Genomic DNA, 18022 nt, shown 5'->3' with positions numbered 1-18022 from the left:
TACGTATGAGTGTATTTTACTTCAGTAACAATAACTACCAATTTCAGTGCGAGTGTTTAAGTCCATATTCTCTCTCAGTAATAACCCAAATTGCACTGCATGAAGGGCAATCCTTTGCTCCAACTTGTGAATATGAAGAACACCAAAGCAAAAGTACATACTATGGCCTATCCTGTTGTGTTTTGCTATCGGTGTATAGAGTTGTCTGCTGGACATGTCCAAGTATTACCAACACATCACACAATCAGAGCGGCTTATCAGATTCCATCTGCCACATGACTTCATTTTTCTCAGAGAAACTCCCTTTGTTCCACCCACACTTCACTGTAACCCAGACTAATTTATTTCCTTCTTTCCTCCTTAGGTCTGGTGAAGGGTTCCTCATCTGAAACCTCAACTATTTCCCCCTCCAGTTGCTGCCTGACTGGCTTCTATTTTTATATATAGCATTAGCTCAGTTTTACTTATCCTGCTCTTATAGTTTAGCACAATGGGCAGATCCCACCACCACCATTAACAACACAACTACACAACAAAACCCAGAGTTTGCCAGTTTCACTCAGTGTTTTACATTTAATCAGGTAAATCCAAGCAAAATGTCCAAAATGCCTGTGCAATTTAAACCATTCTAAATGTTTTTAAAAAAGGTTAAGCTTTTCAGTGTTAGACTTTGTACTAATGCCAGCTTTTCCAAACAGATTTCATTCAAGTAAAAAATAATAAGAGAATGAGGTTTGATAATAAAACTGGAAAGCAAAAAAGTGCACTTCATTTTAATCTTCAGCATTTACTTACCACCATCTGATAAATAGCATCCACAATATTCAGCATCTCTGTCCTGGTGATGTAGCCATCATTATCTAGGTCATACAGTTTAAAAGCCCCTGAAACAGCATTTCAAGCATTACTGCATGTTCAAAATTAACACCCTCAGGCAGACTATAGGAAAAATGTAGACTACTGTAATCATACTAATGTTCACACTTCAACCACAGATTGACTAAAATTGACAACTGCTCTCCTATAATATTCCCAGAGGGGACAATCATGGAAGGATTCTTGTAGACAACGGAACAATGAATAAAGAAGAGGATTTTAGTATCACATAATAGGATATGATGTACATTCAATTAAACAATATAAAAAACAGTAACTGCTGGTATTTTGTCTTACAAATTTATGTTAGGCAAAGGGAGCATTTTAAGCTGCAGGGTGAAGTACTGAAGTACTGTAAATCCACTACAACCAATGTAATTATCTGGGTATAATTGTACAGTAGCATATACAAAATGCTGGAGGAACTCAACAGGTCAGGTAGCATCCATGGAAATGAACAAACATTCAACATTTCATGCCAAGACCCCTCTTCAGGACATTTTAAAGTGTTTGAGCAACTGGACAAATAATCCACAGACTTAGTCCAATAAACCAGATGACATACTTTCAAATCACAAAATGGAATTTGGAGAATCTAATTACAAACACATTTTCAAATAAAAGATGGTATCATAAAAATACGGAAGCAAGATTGTCAAAAACCAATCTGATGAGCAATTACTATTTAGAAAAAGAAGAATGGCAACCTCATTATGACTGGCCTCAGGGATCCAATACCATATCGTCCAACACATTCTTAATTGTCCTACTTAAAATGACTGAGCAAACCATTACTGTATTAAATTGGTTTCAGTTTAGGAATAGGTAAAAATGTCAACTATGGCTATATGCTGGGAATCATTCAACAAAAAAAATTAGTTCTGATTAATAGATGAAAAATGTTGCAGAATATTCCAAACTAAATTTTGAAAACAACTACACTGTGGGCAATAAGAACTGATGACAAAAGATATAACAAAAGACAAGAGATTCTGCAGTTGCTGGAAATCCAGAGTAACACACACAAAATGTTATAAGAACTCAGCAGGTCAGACAGCTTCTATGGAATTTTTTAAAATAGTCCACTTTTTGGGCTGAGACCCTTCATCAGGACAGAAAAGAAGATGCAGAAAAATTATGGGTATATTGCAGGTCACAGAAATAAATCACCTTTTAAATTTAGTTGCTAGAATCAAAGTACAGAGTTACATATTTACATCTGCATATGCAGATGCATAAGACTTGAGTTAAATTAGTTACTTACATCGCAATTTTTCATCCAGAGTCCCACGTGAAGTTACTGACAATGCTTGGATAAACTCAGAGAATTCAATCTTTCCATCCTGAAAATCCATTCAGAGGCATCTTCATCAACTCATGTAAAGTAGACTGGTATTCAATTTTGTCTCATTGTTTTAGCATTTCAATCAATAGGTTCAAATCCTATCCCTGCACCCGAGTACATAATCTCGGCAGACTATACTATGCTTTCCTAAGTGAAACCTACACTGCTAAAGATACAGTCTTTTGGGGGAATGTTCGGCTATGGTCACATCATCTATTTTAGGTGAAATAAGATCCCAAGCAGAATTGAACCAAGAGGAAAAGAATTCTAGGCCAACAGTGCTCCATCAACTGATAGAGCCAGAACACATCAACTTGCCTTTATCTCTTTTTGAACTGAAATTGTCTGCAGCAGTTCAAAATCAAAGTAAAACATTTCAATGTGTAAATAATGGGTTGTAACATGGAAGACGCACAAAACGGCAAAATGTACTTTCTTTGAAATATATTTGCAAAAGAATGAGGTGTATTCCCATTTTCCAAGCTATGGAAAAACAACACAGAGTGGTACAGTGGAATTAAAACAGAAAATGCTGCAGATTCTCAGTTGGTCAGGCAGCATCCATGGAGAATGAAACATCCAACATTCCAAATCAGTCACCTTTCACCAAATTTTGAGAGGTGGAACAACAAATGTACTGAGTTGCAGAACAGAGAAGGGGTGGGCGGGGAACGTCTACAATAAAGATAGTATGGGTGACTCAAATGTTGTTGATGTCATGGAAAAATAGCCGATAAAGGTTTGTCAATCACAGCTGATCTTTCTGAATGTGCACACACAGAATTGGATGAAATAGAAGCAAACACTGGAAATACTAAGCAAATCGGGTACATTGTAAAGTGAAAAGGCTGAGTTAATGTTAAAGGTAGAAAACCTTATATCTGATGTACACATCAGATTATCTGAAGTTGTTGAATCACTATTACACCAAAGGCTGTAATGTGCTTAAATGAAGATGAAGAGCTTTATCAGAACTGTGTTTTATCAGAAATAAGCCAAAGACAGAGAGGTCAGAGTAAAAATAAGATAGAAAAAAAAAAATGACAGGTGACCAAAAATTCAAGATCATTCTCAAAAATTGAACAGATATTTTTGCTAAAGACCATCCAATCTTCACTCTGAGTATTAAATGCAATATACTAATATGGAAGTGGTGCATGAGAATTATTGTTTCACCTGGGAGGACTATTTGGGCTCTGGTTGATAGGAAGAGATGAGGATGAGGCACGTGTTACATGTCTTGTAATTGAAGGAAAATGGTTGGTTGAGAAGGATGAGTAAACCAGTGGGTCAAAGACTGAAAAGGAGAGGAAGACATGTTTTATAATAGAATTTTATAAAAGATTGTGGTCAAATGGAAGCTGGTGGGGTGAAAGGACAAGGAAAATACTATACTTGTTTTGGCTGGGAGGACAAGGCTAAGATCTGAAATGCAGGAAACAGAGCAGACTTGGTTGAGACCCCTGAAGTATAAGGTCAGTCAAACCTTCAAACTGTGTTATCATTGAATAATGTCACGAGTTATCTGGTCTTGGATACTTTCCCAACATCAGAACAAAAAACAACAATGCTAGAAAAATGGAGGACGATAGGGAGAATGAAGCAGGATGGAAGAAGATAGCTTTGGAAGTTTACAATCTTGAAATTAGGACTGATCATCAATCTATCTTAAAAGCAAGTATGAAAGTCGAGAGGAGGGGAAAAAATATAAAGGTTTTCAACTGGGTGCTTCCAGCAGTTTCGATTTTTATTATTTATCCTTGGCTAGCTGTCTTATTGCAGTGATATCATCACAATGTAACTATTAATTCACAAGCAATACATTGCTATAACAGTAGGACCTAATATTGATTGGATATTCCTCCAAATCACCCAACATAAAGTAACTATCTTTGCAATCTGTTAAATTTATACACAATTCTGAAATTATTTTTAAAAACCTACAACTCTTATCTATAGCCAGTCATTTGATAATTTTGATAAATAACTTTTATCCAAATTAATTTACTTCAACAAAGAAAATGTGAAACAAGCAACTCACTTTATTCTCATCGAATACATCGAAGACAAATTTAGCAAACTTTGTAGGGTCTCCACAAGGAAAGAACTGTTTGTAGATTTTCTGGAAGCCTGCTGCATCAAGCTGTCCACTGGGGCAATCTTTAATGAATCCTTTGTACCTATCAGATAAAATATTAACATATGTTATTTCAAGAGTAAACACATAAATGCAAATAAAACTTTTATTCCATACTAAATCAAATTTCATGTGCAAACATTTACATAATGTATTCTCTATAATATCCCTTTTATCCCTTATCATGATGCTGAATCAAATAAACTGCCCTCTCTCTCACATTACAAACAAGATATACCACCCAATTTCTAAAATTTGTTATACAAACCACTTTACACTATTGAGTGCTATAGCTGAATCACTTACCATCACAACCATCAACTGAAACTTGGTTACTATTAATTATATTTGGGATATTACAAGACCAGAAAGTCCCTCAAGCCAATGGGATCTAATTCAGAATAACAAACCTATCACTTTCCCATTGCAAGTACAGTTGCAAGAAAGTTTGTGAACCCTTTGCAATTACCTGGTTTTCTGCATACATTACTCATAAAATGTGGTCTGTTCTTCATCTAAGTCAGAATAATAGACAAACACAATCTGCCTAAACTAATAACACACAAACAATTGTACTTCTTCACATCAACACGGAGTACACTATTTAAACAATCACAGTCTAGGTTCAAAAAGTATGTGAACCTTAAGGGTAATGCCTTCTACAAAAGCTATTGGGAGTCAGGTGTTCCAATCAATGAGATGAGACTGGAGATGTGGGTTGTAGAGGTGAATTGCTCTATAAAAATGACACACTAAGTTAGGTTACTAACAGAGCCAACTCTTCTTAAGAAAGATCTGTTTGTGTGCATCATACCTCGATCAAAACAACTTTCAGGGGACCTTAGGAGAATAATTATAGAGATGCATGAGCTGGAAAGAAAAGTATTACTAAAAACCTGAGAGTTCATCAGTGGACAGTAAGAGAAATTGTCTACAAATGGAGAAAATTCAGTACTGTTGCTACTCTCCCTAGGAGTGGGCATTCTGCAAAGATCACACCAAGAGCACAACATGCACTGCTGAGGGAGGTGAAAAAGAACCCAAGGGCAAACAACCTGCAGAAATGTCTAGAACTTGCTAAAGTCACTGTTTTTCTCTATAAGAAAAACACCGAACAACAATGGTGCTCATGGAAGAACACCGAACAACAATGGTGCTCATGGAAGGACACCACAGATTAAACCACTGTCCTGCAAAAAAAAGCTGCATGTCTCAAGTTTGCAGAAGACCATCTGGATGTTCCACAGCTCTTCTGGACAATGGTCTATGGACAGATGAGACAAAAGTTGAACTTTTTGGCAGAAATGCACATTGCAATGTTTGGAGGAAAAAGGGCACCGCACATCAACACCATAAACTCAACCCATCCGTGAAGCATTGTGGAAGAAGCATCATGGTTTGAGGCTGCTTTGCTGCCTCAGGGCCTGGACAGCTTATAATCGTTGAGGGAATAATGAATTCAAAATTTCATCAAGACATTGTACAGGAGAACGTCAGGGTAGCAGTCTGTCACCTGAAGCTTAATAGAAGCTGGATGGTGGAACAAGACAATGATCCAAAAACACAAGAGTAAATCAACAATAAAATTGTTTTAAAAAAAAGAAAATTTGTGTTTTGGAATGACCAAGTCAGAGTCCAGGTCATAACCCAACTGAGATGCTGTGGCATGACCTGAAGAGGACTGTTCATGCGAGATATCCTCGAAATATTGCTGAACTGAAAAGGTTTTGTATGGAGAAATAGTCTAAAATTTCTCCTTGCCATTGTGCAAGTCTGATCAGCAGCTACAGGAAAAGTTTAGTGGAGATTATTGCTGCCAAAGGAGGTTCTACCAGTTATTAAATACAAGGGTTCACATACTTTTTTCCAGCCTGGAACGTGATTAATTAACAATGTATTCAATAAATATACACATGACTGTGTGGCTAGGCATAGCTTAAATATGATCTATAAATTTGCTGATACAACCATTGTTGGTAGAATCTCAGATGGAGACAAAGAGGGCGTACAAGAGCGAGATATACAACTAGTGGAGTGGTATCACAGCAACAACCTTGCAGTCAATGTCAGTAAGACGAAAAAGCTGATTGTAGACTACAGGAAGGGTAAGACAAAGGAACACATAGCAATCCTCATAGAGGGATCAGAAGTGGAGTGAGTGAGCAGTTTCAAGTTCCTGGTTGTCAAGCTCTTTGAGACCTAACCCCGTCCCAACATATCAATGCAGTTATAAAGAAGGCATGAGAGTGACTATATTTCATTAGGATTTTGAAGAGATTTGGTATGTCAACAAATACACTCAAAAACTTCTACAGATGTACCATGGAGAGCATTTTGACAGGCTGCATCACTGTCTGGTATGGTGGGGGGGTAGGGAGAAGGTCTACTGTAAAGGACCAAAAAGAAGCTGCAGAAGGTCATGAATTTAGTCGGCCCCATCTTGGGCACTAGCCTACAAAGTACCCAGGACATTTTCAAGGAGCGGTGTCTCAGAAAGGCAATGTCCATTATTAAGGACCCCGAGCACCAAGGGCATGTCCTTTTCTTATTGTTATCGTCAGGTAGGAGCTACTGAAGCCTGAAGGTACATACTCAGTGATACAGGAACTGCTTCTTCCCTTCTGCCACCCGATTCCTACATGGATATTGAACCCATGAGAACTATCTCACTTTTTTAATATACATCATTTGTTTTTGCACGATTTTTAATCTATTCAATATACGTATACTGTGATTGATTGATATATTTATTTTTTTCTTCTATATTATGTATTGCATTAGAAACATAGAAAATAGGTGCAGGAGTAGGCTATTCGGCCCTTCGAGCCTGCATGGCCATTCAGTATAATCATGGCTGATCATCCAACTCAGAACCCTGTACCTGCTTTCTCTCCATACCCCCGATCCCTTTAGTCACAAGGGCCATATCTAACTCCCTCTTAAATATAGCCAATGAACTGGCCTCAACTGTTTCCTGTGGCAGAGAATTCCACAGATTCACCACTCTCTGTGTGAAGAAGTTTTTCCTCATCTCGATCCTGAAAGGCTTCCCCTTTATCCTGAAACTGTGACCCCTCATTCTGGACTTCCCCAACATCGGGAACAATCTTTCTGCATCTAGCCTGTTCAATCCCTTTAGAATTTTATACGTTTCAATAAGATCCCCCCTCAATCTTCTAAATTCCAGCGAGTATTAGCCTAGAAGATCTAGCCTTTCTTCATATGAAAGTCCTGCCATCCCAGGAATCAATCTGGTGAACCTTCTTTGTATTCCCTCTATGGCAAGAATGTCCTTCCTCAGATTAGGGGACCAAAACTGCACACAATACTCCAGGTGTACACCAAGGCCTTGTACAATTGCAGTAGAACCTCCCTGCTCCTGTACTTGAATCCTTTTGCTATGAATGTCAACATACCATTCGCCTTTTTCACCAGCTGCTGTACCTGCATGCCCACTTTCAATGATTGGTGTACAATGACACCCAGGTCTCATTGCACCTCCCCTTTTCCTAATTGGCCACCATTCAGATAATAATCTGTTTTCCTGTTCTTGCCACCAAAGTGGATAACCTCACATTTATCCACATTAAATTGCATCTGTCATGAATTTGCCCACTCACCTAACCTATCCAAGTCGCCCTGCATCCTCTTAGCATCCTCCTCATAGCTAACACTGCCGCCCAGCTTCATGTCATCTGCAAACTTGGAGATGCTGCATTTAATTCCCTCATCTAAATCATTAATATATATATTGTAAACAACTGGGGTCCCAGCACTGAGCCTTGCGTACCCCATTAGTCACTGCCTGCCATTCTGAAAAGGTCCTGTTTATTCCCACCCTTTGCTTCCTGTCTGCCAACCAATTCTCTATCCACATCAATACCATAGCCCCAATACCGTGTGCTTTAAGTTTACACACTAATCTCCTGTGTGGGACCTTGACAAAAGCCTTTTGAAAATCCAAATATACCACATCCACTGGTTCTCCCCTATCCACTTTACTAGTTATATCCTCAAAAAATTCTATAAGATTCGTCAGACATAATTTTCCTTTCACAAATCCATGCTGACTTTGTCTGATGATTTCACCGCTTTCCAAATGTGCTGTTATCACATCTTTGATAACTGATTCTAGCATTTTCCCCACCACCGATATCAGGCTAACCGGCCTATAATTCCCCGGTTTCTCTCTCCCTCCTTTTTTAAAAAGCGGGGTTACATTAGCCACCCTCCAATCCTCAGGAACAAATCCAGAATCTAAAGAGTTTTGAAAAATTATCACTAATCCATCCACTATTTCTTGGGCTACTTCCTTAAGCACTCTGGGATGCAGACCATCTGGCCCTGGGGATTGAACTGCTGCCGCTAAGTGAACAAATTTCGCAACACATACCGGTGATAATAATCCTGATTCTGATTCTAAAGACATGAAAAATAAAATTGTGTGTTATTTGTTTAGGCAGATCGTGTTTGTATATTATTGTGACTTAGATGAATATCAGACCACATTTTATGAATAAGTAGTGCAGAAAAGCAGGTAATTGCAAAGGGTTCACAAACTTCTTGCAACTGTACCTTGTTTTCTTAAAGAAATACCTGTTAAAAGCTTCAACATGTATAAGTGTAAACAAGTGCAAGGTGATACGGTAAATAGTCAGGTGTTACTATTTTTGATACTTCAGCACAAAAGATATGTTAAAGACAAAGATTAGCTTTATTTGTCGAAACACAGTGAAACGTGCCATTTGCATCAATGGCCAACACAATCTGAGATGAGTTGGGAGTAACCCGTTAATTGTCACCATGCCTCTGGCATCAACATCGCATGCTCAGTACTTACTAACCGTAATTTGTATGACTTTGGAATGTAGGAGGAAACCGGAGCACCCAGAGGAAATCCATGGGGCCATAGGGAGAACATATAAACAACTTACAGAAGACAGCAGGAACTGAATGAACCCCAGTTGTTGGCACTGTATAGCATTATGCTAACCACTACACCACTGTGCCACCATCGTAACCCTTAGCAGATTTCACTGGCTCTAAATCATCTTCTCTGGATTTTACTCCCTGTGTTGCACCCGTCACAATTTAGACCTATGCAGTATGTCAAAACATTCCAGTTCTTCTCAATGCACCCTCAGGTTCACAATTAGGGTAATAGATTGGGAGATTCCGGGAGGCAGAGGCAGCATGAGCAAACCTTGTGGTGAGAAGGCTTCAGGATGTGTGCGACCCAATGTTTGACCCCATTTCACCGATTATAGCATCAAAGCGAGTGCAGAGAGTGAGCACCAGCTGCCTGCCTTTTGTTCACTCTGCTACGCTACCAGAGAGGGGACAGCCTGCCACTGCGGAGAGTGTTGCCCAGGTTTTTTAGTGTTTTGGATGTGAAATTGGACTACAAGATATTTTTTCAGGCTTACAGTTTTTATATTCAGTGTTTTTCCACCAGATCTTCTAATTTTTTATTGTGTGGGGAGGGGGATTTGGGGGTCAATGTGCTTGATCCATTTTGTACTTTTTTTGTGCAGGAGGGGGATGGGGGATGGGGGATGGGGGGGGGGATGTCAATGTGCCTGATTCATTTTGCTCAGTTTTTGTGTGGGAAGAGGGTTTTGGGGGTCGAAATGCCTGATCTGTTTTTGCTCGGTTTGCGTGTAGGAGGATAGAGTTGGGGGTTGATGATCATGTTACTTTTCTTTCTTGGTTTCATTGCTACCCAGTGAATTGAAGAATTTCAGAGTTGTATACTTTGATAATAAAATGAACCTTTGATATATGTAGCACACTCAAAGTTGTCATAATCTAAACTTTCAAATCTCTTACCAACTTTTCTTTCAGTTAGTCCTGATGAAGGGTCTCGGCCTGAAACGTCGACTGTACCTCTTCCTAGAGATGCTGCCTGGCCTGTTGCGTTCACCAGCAACTTTGATGTGTGTTGCTTGAATTTCCAGCGTCTGCAGAATTCCTGTTGTTTGCGTTTTTATAATCTACACTTTATTCTTTGCTGCACTTGATGCTGCAATCAAGTGATTTTTCTTTTCTCCATTACAACAGAGTAAATGAGAGCTTTTTAATTTCAATACCCCTCCTGACCTTTCTTCCTTCGCTTTCCTTTGATCCAGTCTCTTCAACAGCATCCATCCCTTCATCTTCCCTTCTGAATTTCCTATTTTTGATCTTGAATAATTAGTCCTCAGTAAAGGCCACTGCTTCCCCCTCAATGTCCTTATCCTAATAAATTCCAGGATCTACATGATATTTAACTCTTCATCCATCGCCACTTCCATGCCCATTTCTTTAGCTGGGAGTCTTCATGTGTATCAGTTGACATTTTCTCTAATCTCCAGAATTTCAGTTCCACATGGACCCATTCCTCTAGCCTCTTACCCCCCATAAACCTTTTCACTGCTAACTGCCAATAAAGCAACTGATGACCTTTATTTTCCCCCACTCCCTTCACCACTCTTGCCAGATTAAAGCAATAAGTCCTTTGGGACAGACCTGACCTGAACATTTCTTCCAACCTTGACTTCATCCTTTCACCCTTGAGCCAATTCCACTTACAAATGTGACCATTGATGCCCTCTGCCATCTTGACAGTTTCTAATTCTAGGGGCTCAAGCTACACCTTTCAATGAAGGGATACATTAAACAGCAAACACAGTCTTTGTTTCAGTCTTTAATGTCCCCTTCCTCAACTCTTTTCCAGCAAATGCAACTGGTACTATTTCATGACCATACAGAACTTGCAAATTCCCAAACTTCTGCTAACAGTTTCCACCTTGCTTAGACCTTCACAATTCATCACTGGCTATTTAAAGTAAATTTATTATCAAACTACATACATATCAGCATACAAAACCTCAAGGTTCATTTTCTTGTGAGTATACGCAATAAATCAAATAACCATAAGAGAATCAATGAAAGACCACACCAACAGGGCAGACAACCAGTGTGAAAAATACAATAAAATGTGCAAATACAAAAAGATAATAATAATAATAATAATAATAATAATCAATAAACATAGATAACATAAGATGAAGAGTCCTTGAAAGTGAGCCCATAGATTATGGGACCAGTTTAGTACAGGTGTCCCCGCTTTTCGAACGTTCACTTTACGAAACCTCACTGTTACGAAAGACCTACATTAGTACCGTTTTCCGTAACAGAAGGTGTTTTCACTGTTATGAAAAAAAGCAGCGCGCGAAAAAAATCAGTGCGCAATAAAAGGCAGCGCGCACCCCAAGCAGCCGCTCTCCCCCGGATTCGGAACTGCATTCTCGCTGGCATTGCTTAAATACGTGCCTGTGAGCAGCCGTTTGCAAGATGAGTTCTATGGTATCGGAAAAGCCTAAAAGAGCTCGTAAAGGTGTTACACTTAGCGTAAAACTAGACATAATTATGCGTTTCGATCGTGGTGAACGAAGTAAGGACAACGTGAGTTTGGCTTGTGGAAGCTGACAAAGATGACGTTGAAGAGGTTTTGGCATCCCATGACCAAGAACTGATAGATGAAGAGCTGATGCAATTGGAAGAGGAAAGGATAACAATTGAAACCGAATGCAGTAGCGAAAGTGAAGCAACTATGTGAGATTTTCGCTGCAATGATAAAGTACGACTTTAATTTTGAAAGGGTACGTAGGTTTAGGGGATATTTGCAAGATGGTTTGAGTCCTTACAAAGAACTGTATGATAGAAAAATGCGTGAGGCTCAGCAGTAAAGCAAGCCTTCCACATCAGCCACAGCAGACAACGAACCTCGACCTTCGACATCGAGGCGGGCAGTCATAGGAGAAGATAAGCTCTTGCTCTAATGGAAACAGACGACGAGATGACACCCCAGTGTCCCACCATCCCAACACCCAGGCCGCGGACAGATACTGTATCCACTCGCGGAGAATGCAGCAGTAGCCGGGAGGCACCTAGCACATCTTTAAGAAAAAAGCCGAAATAAACATGCTAATTAATTAGGTGCCACCCGACACGTAATTGTCAGCCCAGATCATAGACGACGCAGTCTGAAATTGGCACTGATCTGGGCCGACAATTACGTGCCAGGCGGCACCTAATTAATTAGCATATTTATTTCGGCTTTTTTCTTAAAGATGTGCTGGGTGCCTCCCGGCTACTGCTGGACCCCTGCGTACCTTGCGGCAATGTATCGGTCAGCGGCTTGGAGGGTGGGGGCCACTGTACCAGCCAACCTGTGACGACTCAGTCTAACCCACCATCATCAGTGTGCTCTGCGCTGTCTTCCCAATTCCAGTAAGTGATACTACACTGTACATACATTATTTCTACTTTATATAGGCTGTGTATTTTTACGTGTTATTTGGTATGATTTGGCAGCTTCATAGCTTAAAGGTTACTGGAGAGCGCTTGCGTTGTGTTCTTGCCAACAGCGCTTGCGTGAGATTTTCGTTATGGAGAACAGTTCAGGAATGATTGTGGAAAAGTATTTCTACTTTATATAGGCTGTGTATTTATCATATCATTCCTGCTTTTACTATATGTTACTGTTATTTTAGGTTTTATGTGTTATTTGGCATGATTTGGTAGGTTATTTTTGGGTCTGCGAATGCTCACAAAATTTTCCCATATAAATAAATGGTAATTGCTTCTTCGCTTTACGACATTTCGGCTTACGAAGCGTTTCATAAGAACACTCTACCTTCAGATGGCGAGGGAAACCTGTAATGGGGCAAGTGACATTGAGTGAAGTTATCCCCTCTGATTCAAGAGCCTGATGGTTGAGGGTTAATAACCGTTCCTGAACCTGGTGGCACAAGTCTTAAGACTCCTGTATCATCTTCAACTTGGTAGCAGTGAGAAAAGAGCATGACCTGGATGGTGGAGGTCTCTAATGACGGATGTTGCTTTCCTACGACAAAGTTACAACATTCCATGTAGATGTGCTTAATGGTGGGGGTGGGTCTGGGCCGTATCCACTACCTTATGTAGGATTTTCTGCACAAGGGCACTGGTGTTTCGAGACCGGGCTGAGACGTAGCCTGTCAATGTACTCTCCACCACACATCTATCAAAGTTTGTCGAAGTTTTAGATGTCATGCCAAATCTTTGCAAACTTCTTCGTAATTGTACTTAGGTGCTAGGCCCAGGACAAGTCTTCTAAAATTATAACATTAAGGAATTTTAAGTTTCTGACCTTCTCCACCTCTGATGAGGACTGGCACATGGATTTTCAGTTTCCTCCCCCTGAAGTGAATAGTCAGCTCTTTGGTCTTGCTGACATTGACAAAAATGTTCCCTTCCCTTTCTGATCTTTCCATGTCTATCTCAGCAGACAAACTCCCCATAAATATCCATTACAAGTCTACAGCCTCCCACAGCTATCTTGATTTTAATTCCATCCATTATCCCTCCTGTAAGGATTTCATTCCATTCTCCCATTTTCTCCATTTCTGCAACACTTAATCCAATGATAAAACTTGCCTCTGAAATGTCTTCCTTCATCTCTTAACCACATTTCATTTATTTCCCACAGCTCTGCTCTCAGCTCCTCTCCCAGAAAACATCGCAGGGATACAGATCTTCCAGTTCTCACTTCCGCCCAAACTATTCTAACCCCACTAACTGCTCCTGATCCAATGCCCCTTCCTACACAAAAGCAGCAAATAGTGCAACCATCCCATTTCTACTTCCCTTTCTACCATCCAGATGAAGCAGCAATTTATCTGTATTTCAGCAAATCTGATGTTCTGCATTCAGGGTCCACAACATGACACTTCTATATTGGAGAAACCACACACACACATTATGTGATGGCTTGTGGACAACTGTATTCAGTCCACAGGGATCACCCTGGGCTTCCAATTACCTACCAGTTTAACCCTCTATTCCACTCTGAGCTGTCACTGACCTCCCACATTATTGTAACAAGATCCAGTGCGCTCGAGGAATAGTTCCTCACCTTCAATCTGCACACACTGTAGCCTTCTAGGTTCAATATGGAATTGTTAAAACTTCTAGAAATTCACTTCAGTTGGCCATTTGTGCTCCCTCTCTATTTTACAGCTTGACTTTTCTTTGCAACACATCATACTGTCTCTCTCTACTTGCCCTATTAACAACTTATCCCACAGCAATTGAATCCAAAGATATTCCCTTTGACCTACTCATTCTTTCCCAGTTCTGATGAAGGATCTTCAACCTTAATTGTTTCTCAGATGCTGGCTGATCTGCTGGAGTATTCCAGTATGTGTTTTTGTTTCAGATATTCATTATCCAAAGCCTTCCTTTTTGTTGATCTTCATCACTTTAATAAATGTGTACTGACATAACACTAGGATTAGTGGGTCTCAAAAATGGCACTAGAACTAAAACTACATCCTGATAAATGCATATTCAACCCATACAAAGAGGTACAAACAATCAATTCTCTATTTTTAAATACTTAGATTTGTTATTGAACTTTGCAAAACCAAAAGGTCATAAAAAACCCAGAAGATTCCATTTTCCAGGTACAGTCCATGCTGAGTTGGCTGGCCTCAGTTGTGATGCAATAGGAAAATACCATTACAATGGGAAAGGAATAGCTGTACCGACTGCTTCAGAAGTGTGAATCCCAGTAAGCGTGTGTATGTACAACTAGTTTGAAAACTAAAACTAAAACCACAAGCTGCTGGAACTCAGGCAGCATCTGTGCAGGCAAAGGGATAGTTGATTTTTCAGGTAGAGACGCTGCATCTGAGTGTTGAAAGGAGATAGCTTGTATAAAAAGTTGAGGAAGAGGGGTGAGGCAGGAGCTGGCAACTGCTCAGTGGCTCCAGGTGAGGAAAGATTGATGGGACAGATAAAAGCAGGTGGGGGAAGAGGGGTGCAAGTGCAGTGCATTATTGAATTTACTGAGAAGGGAAGGTGATGAATGGATTGAGATCGGGGGGGGGAGGAGGGAGGAGAGATACCAAGCGAAAAGGAAAAAGTGGAGGTGGGAGAGGAGATAGGGCTCGAAATCTGAGTGATAGGCAGATGGAACCAAATGAGGTAGAAGAAACTGGGAAACAGGGGCTTTCTGATTGAGATCCCAGCCTCTGCAATCCCTTGTGCCTCTAATGGGGAAAAAAATGAGAATTGGATTCCATCAATTGTAAAGCTCCTGTGATGAATAATACTTATATTCAGTAGATCTACTGAAATCCTCATCAATGGTTCTGTTCCTGCATACTTGATTACTCCAACTTTTCTTCATAGTCTTTTCTTTGTATATCTTCTGTTGGATTCTGTTGTCACCCCTGAACTTTCTGACCCAATTAAACATTTTCTCCATTCTAAAATTCTCGCCCTTGTTTCCTTAAGTACAGTTGCAAGAAAAGTCTGTGAACCCTTTGCAATTACCTGTTTTTTTGCATAAAATGTGGTCTGATCTTTATCTAAGTTACAATAATAGACAAACACAATCTGCCTAAACTAATAACACATAAACAATCATACTTTTCATGTCTTTATTGAACACATTGTCTAATCAATCATGTTCCAGGCTGGAAAAAGTATATCAGCCCTTATATTTAATAAGGTAGAAGCTCCTTTAGCAGCAACAGTCTCCACCAAACATTTCCTATAGCTGCAGATCAGACTTGCACAAAGGTGAGGAGGAATTTTAGACCATTCCTTCATACAAAACCGTTTCAGTTCATCAATAATCTGGGATACATTGCATGAACAGCCCTCTTCAGGTCATGCCACAGCATCTCAATTGGGTTAAGGTCTGAACTCTGAATTGGCATCTCCAAAACACTAATTTTCTTCTTTTTAAATCATTTTGTTGATTTACTCTTATGCTTCAAATTATTGTCTTCTTGTATCAACCAACTTCTATTAAGCTTAAGCTGAGACTGCTATCCTGACTTCTCCTGTAAAATGTCTTGACACAATCTTGAATTCATTGTTCCCTCAATGATTGCAAGCCATCCAGGCCGAGACCACAGAGCAGCTCCAAACAACAATGCTCCTTTCACTTTGCTTCACAGTTGGAATGAGGTTTTGGTGTTGGTAGGCAGTGCCATTTTATCCAAACATAGCTGTGTGCATTTCTGCCAAAAAAGTTAAACTTTTGTCTCATCTGTCCACAGAACATTGTTGCAAAAGCATTATTGAACATCCAAGTGGTCTTTTGCATACCTGAGATGTGCAGTAATGTTTTTTTTGAGAGAGCAGTGGTTTCCTCTGTGGTGTCCTTTCATGAACACCATTCTTGTTCACTGTTCTTTTTTTTTGCATAGTGGATACATGAACAGAGACTTTAGCAAGTTCTAAACACTTCTGCCAGCTTTTTGCTGTTACCCTTGGGTTCTTTTTCACCTCCTTCAGCTTTAGCTGCTGTGCTTTTGGTGTGATCTTTGCAGGATGCCCACTCCTAGGGAGAGGAGCAACAGTACTGAATTTCCTCTATTTGTAGACAATTTCTCTTACTGTGGACTGATGAACACTCAGGTTTTTAAGTAATGCTTTTGTAGCATTTTCCAGCTACATGCGTCTCTACAATTCTTCTTCTAAGGTCCTCTGGAAGTTGTTTTGATTGAGGCATGGTGCGCATAAACAGATCTTCCTTGAGAAGAGCAAGCTCTGTCAATAACCTGACTTTGTGTGTATTTTTACAGGGCAGGGCACCCCTACAACCCACACCCTCAATCTCATCTCATTGATTGGAACACCTGACTCCAAATAGCTTTTGTAGAAGGCATAAACCCAGAGGTTCACATACTTTTTTTCAACCTAGACTGTGTTTATGTACTTCGTATTGACGAGGAGTAGCATGATTCTTCGTTTGTTTGTTAACAGTTTAGACAGATTGTATTTTTCTATTATTGTGACTTAAATGAATATTTAAGTGGCCAAGTGGTTAAGGTGTTCGTCTAGTGATCTGAAGGTCACTAGTTCAAGGCTTGGCTGAGGCAGCGTGTTGTGTCCTTGAGCAAGGCACTTAACCACACATTGCTCTGCGACTACACCGGTGCCAAGCTGTATGGGTCCTAATGCCCTCCCCTTGGACAACATCGGTGGTGTGGAGAGGGGAGACTTGCAGCATGGGCAGCTGCCGGTCTTCCATACAACTTGCCCAGGCCTGCGCCCTGGAAACTTTCCAAGGCGCAAATCCATGGTCTCATGAGACTAACAGATGCCTAAAAAAAAAATGAGTATCAGACCACATTTTATGAGTAATTAATCAAAGTTCAAAATTTCAAAGTAAAGTTTATTATCAGAGTACATACATGTCACCACATACAATCCTGAGATGTTTTCCCCCCTGCAGGCATACTTAGCAAATCTATAGAGCAGTAACTGTAAACAGGATCGATGAACAATAGTGCAAATGCAAATATAAATAATTAGCAATAATTATCAAATCTGAAATAACAAGATAAAGAATCCTTAAGGTGAGACTATAGGTTGTGAAGAAGAAAGCCCTTAACTCCAAGTGGAGTCATCAGGATGCCGTCATGACTTCCCAAGTTCAAATCTAACCAGCTGCCCTGTGCTGGGTTACAAGCTGGTCCTATCTTGTTCTCTTTGGAAACTCACCTGGCAGAAGATAATGACAAACCACTACTGTAACTTGCCTCGTACGCGGTTCACCACTACGTCAGAGAGGCATGGAGGGAAATTGTTCACTAACCGGAGAAACTCCGGATGCGACG

General features: G+C 40.0%; 1 protein-coding gene across 2 annotated transcripts in view; it reads right to left on the bottom strand.

Moving 5' to 3' along the window:
• The window catches only part of LOC140186206 (neuronal calcium sensor 1), a 79197-nt gene that overhangs the window by 13052 nt on the left and 48123 nt on the right, over window positions 1-18022 (bottom strand). For both annotated transcript variants that reach the window (XM_072240178.1, XM_072240179.1), the window contains exons 4-6: window positions 4263-4401; window positions 2141-2219; window positions 796-884 (exon numbers count right to left, since the gene is read on the bottom strand). In XM_072240178.1, the coding sequence (XP_072096279.1) occupies window positions 796-884; window positions 2141-2219; window positions 4263-4401 (307 nt within the window). The remainder of the gene's footprint in view (window positions 1-795; window positions 885-2140; window positions 2220-4262; window positions 4402-18022) is intronic.

Source organism: Mobula birostris, chromosome 22, assembly GCF_030028105.1.
Source record: "Mobula birostris isolate sMobBir1 chromosome 22, sMobBir1.hap1, whole genome shotgun sequence".
Lineage (NCBI taxonomy): Eukaryota > Metazoa > Chordata > Chondrichthyes > Myliobatiformes > Myliobatidae > Mobula > Mobula birostris.
The sequence above is the reverse complement of the archived record's forward strand: the minus strand, read 5'-3'. Positions and strand labels throughout refer to the sequence as shown.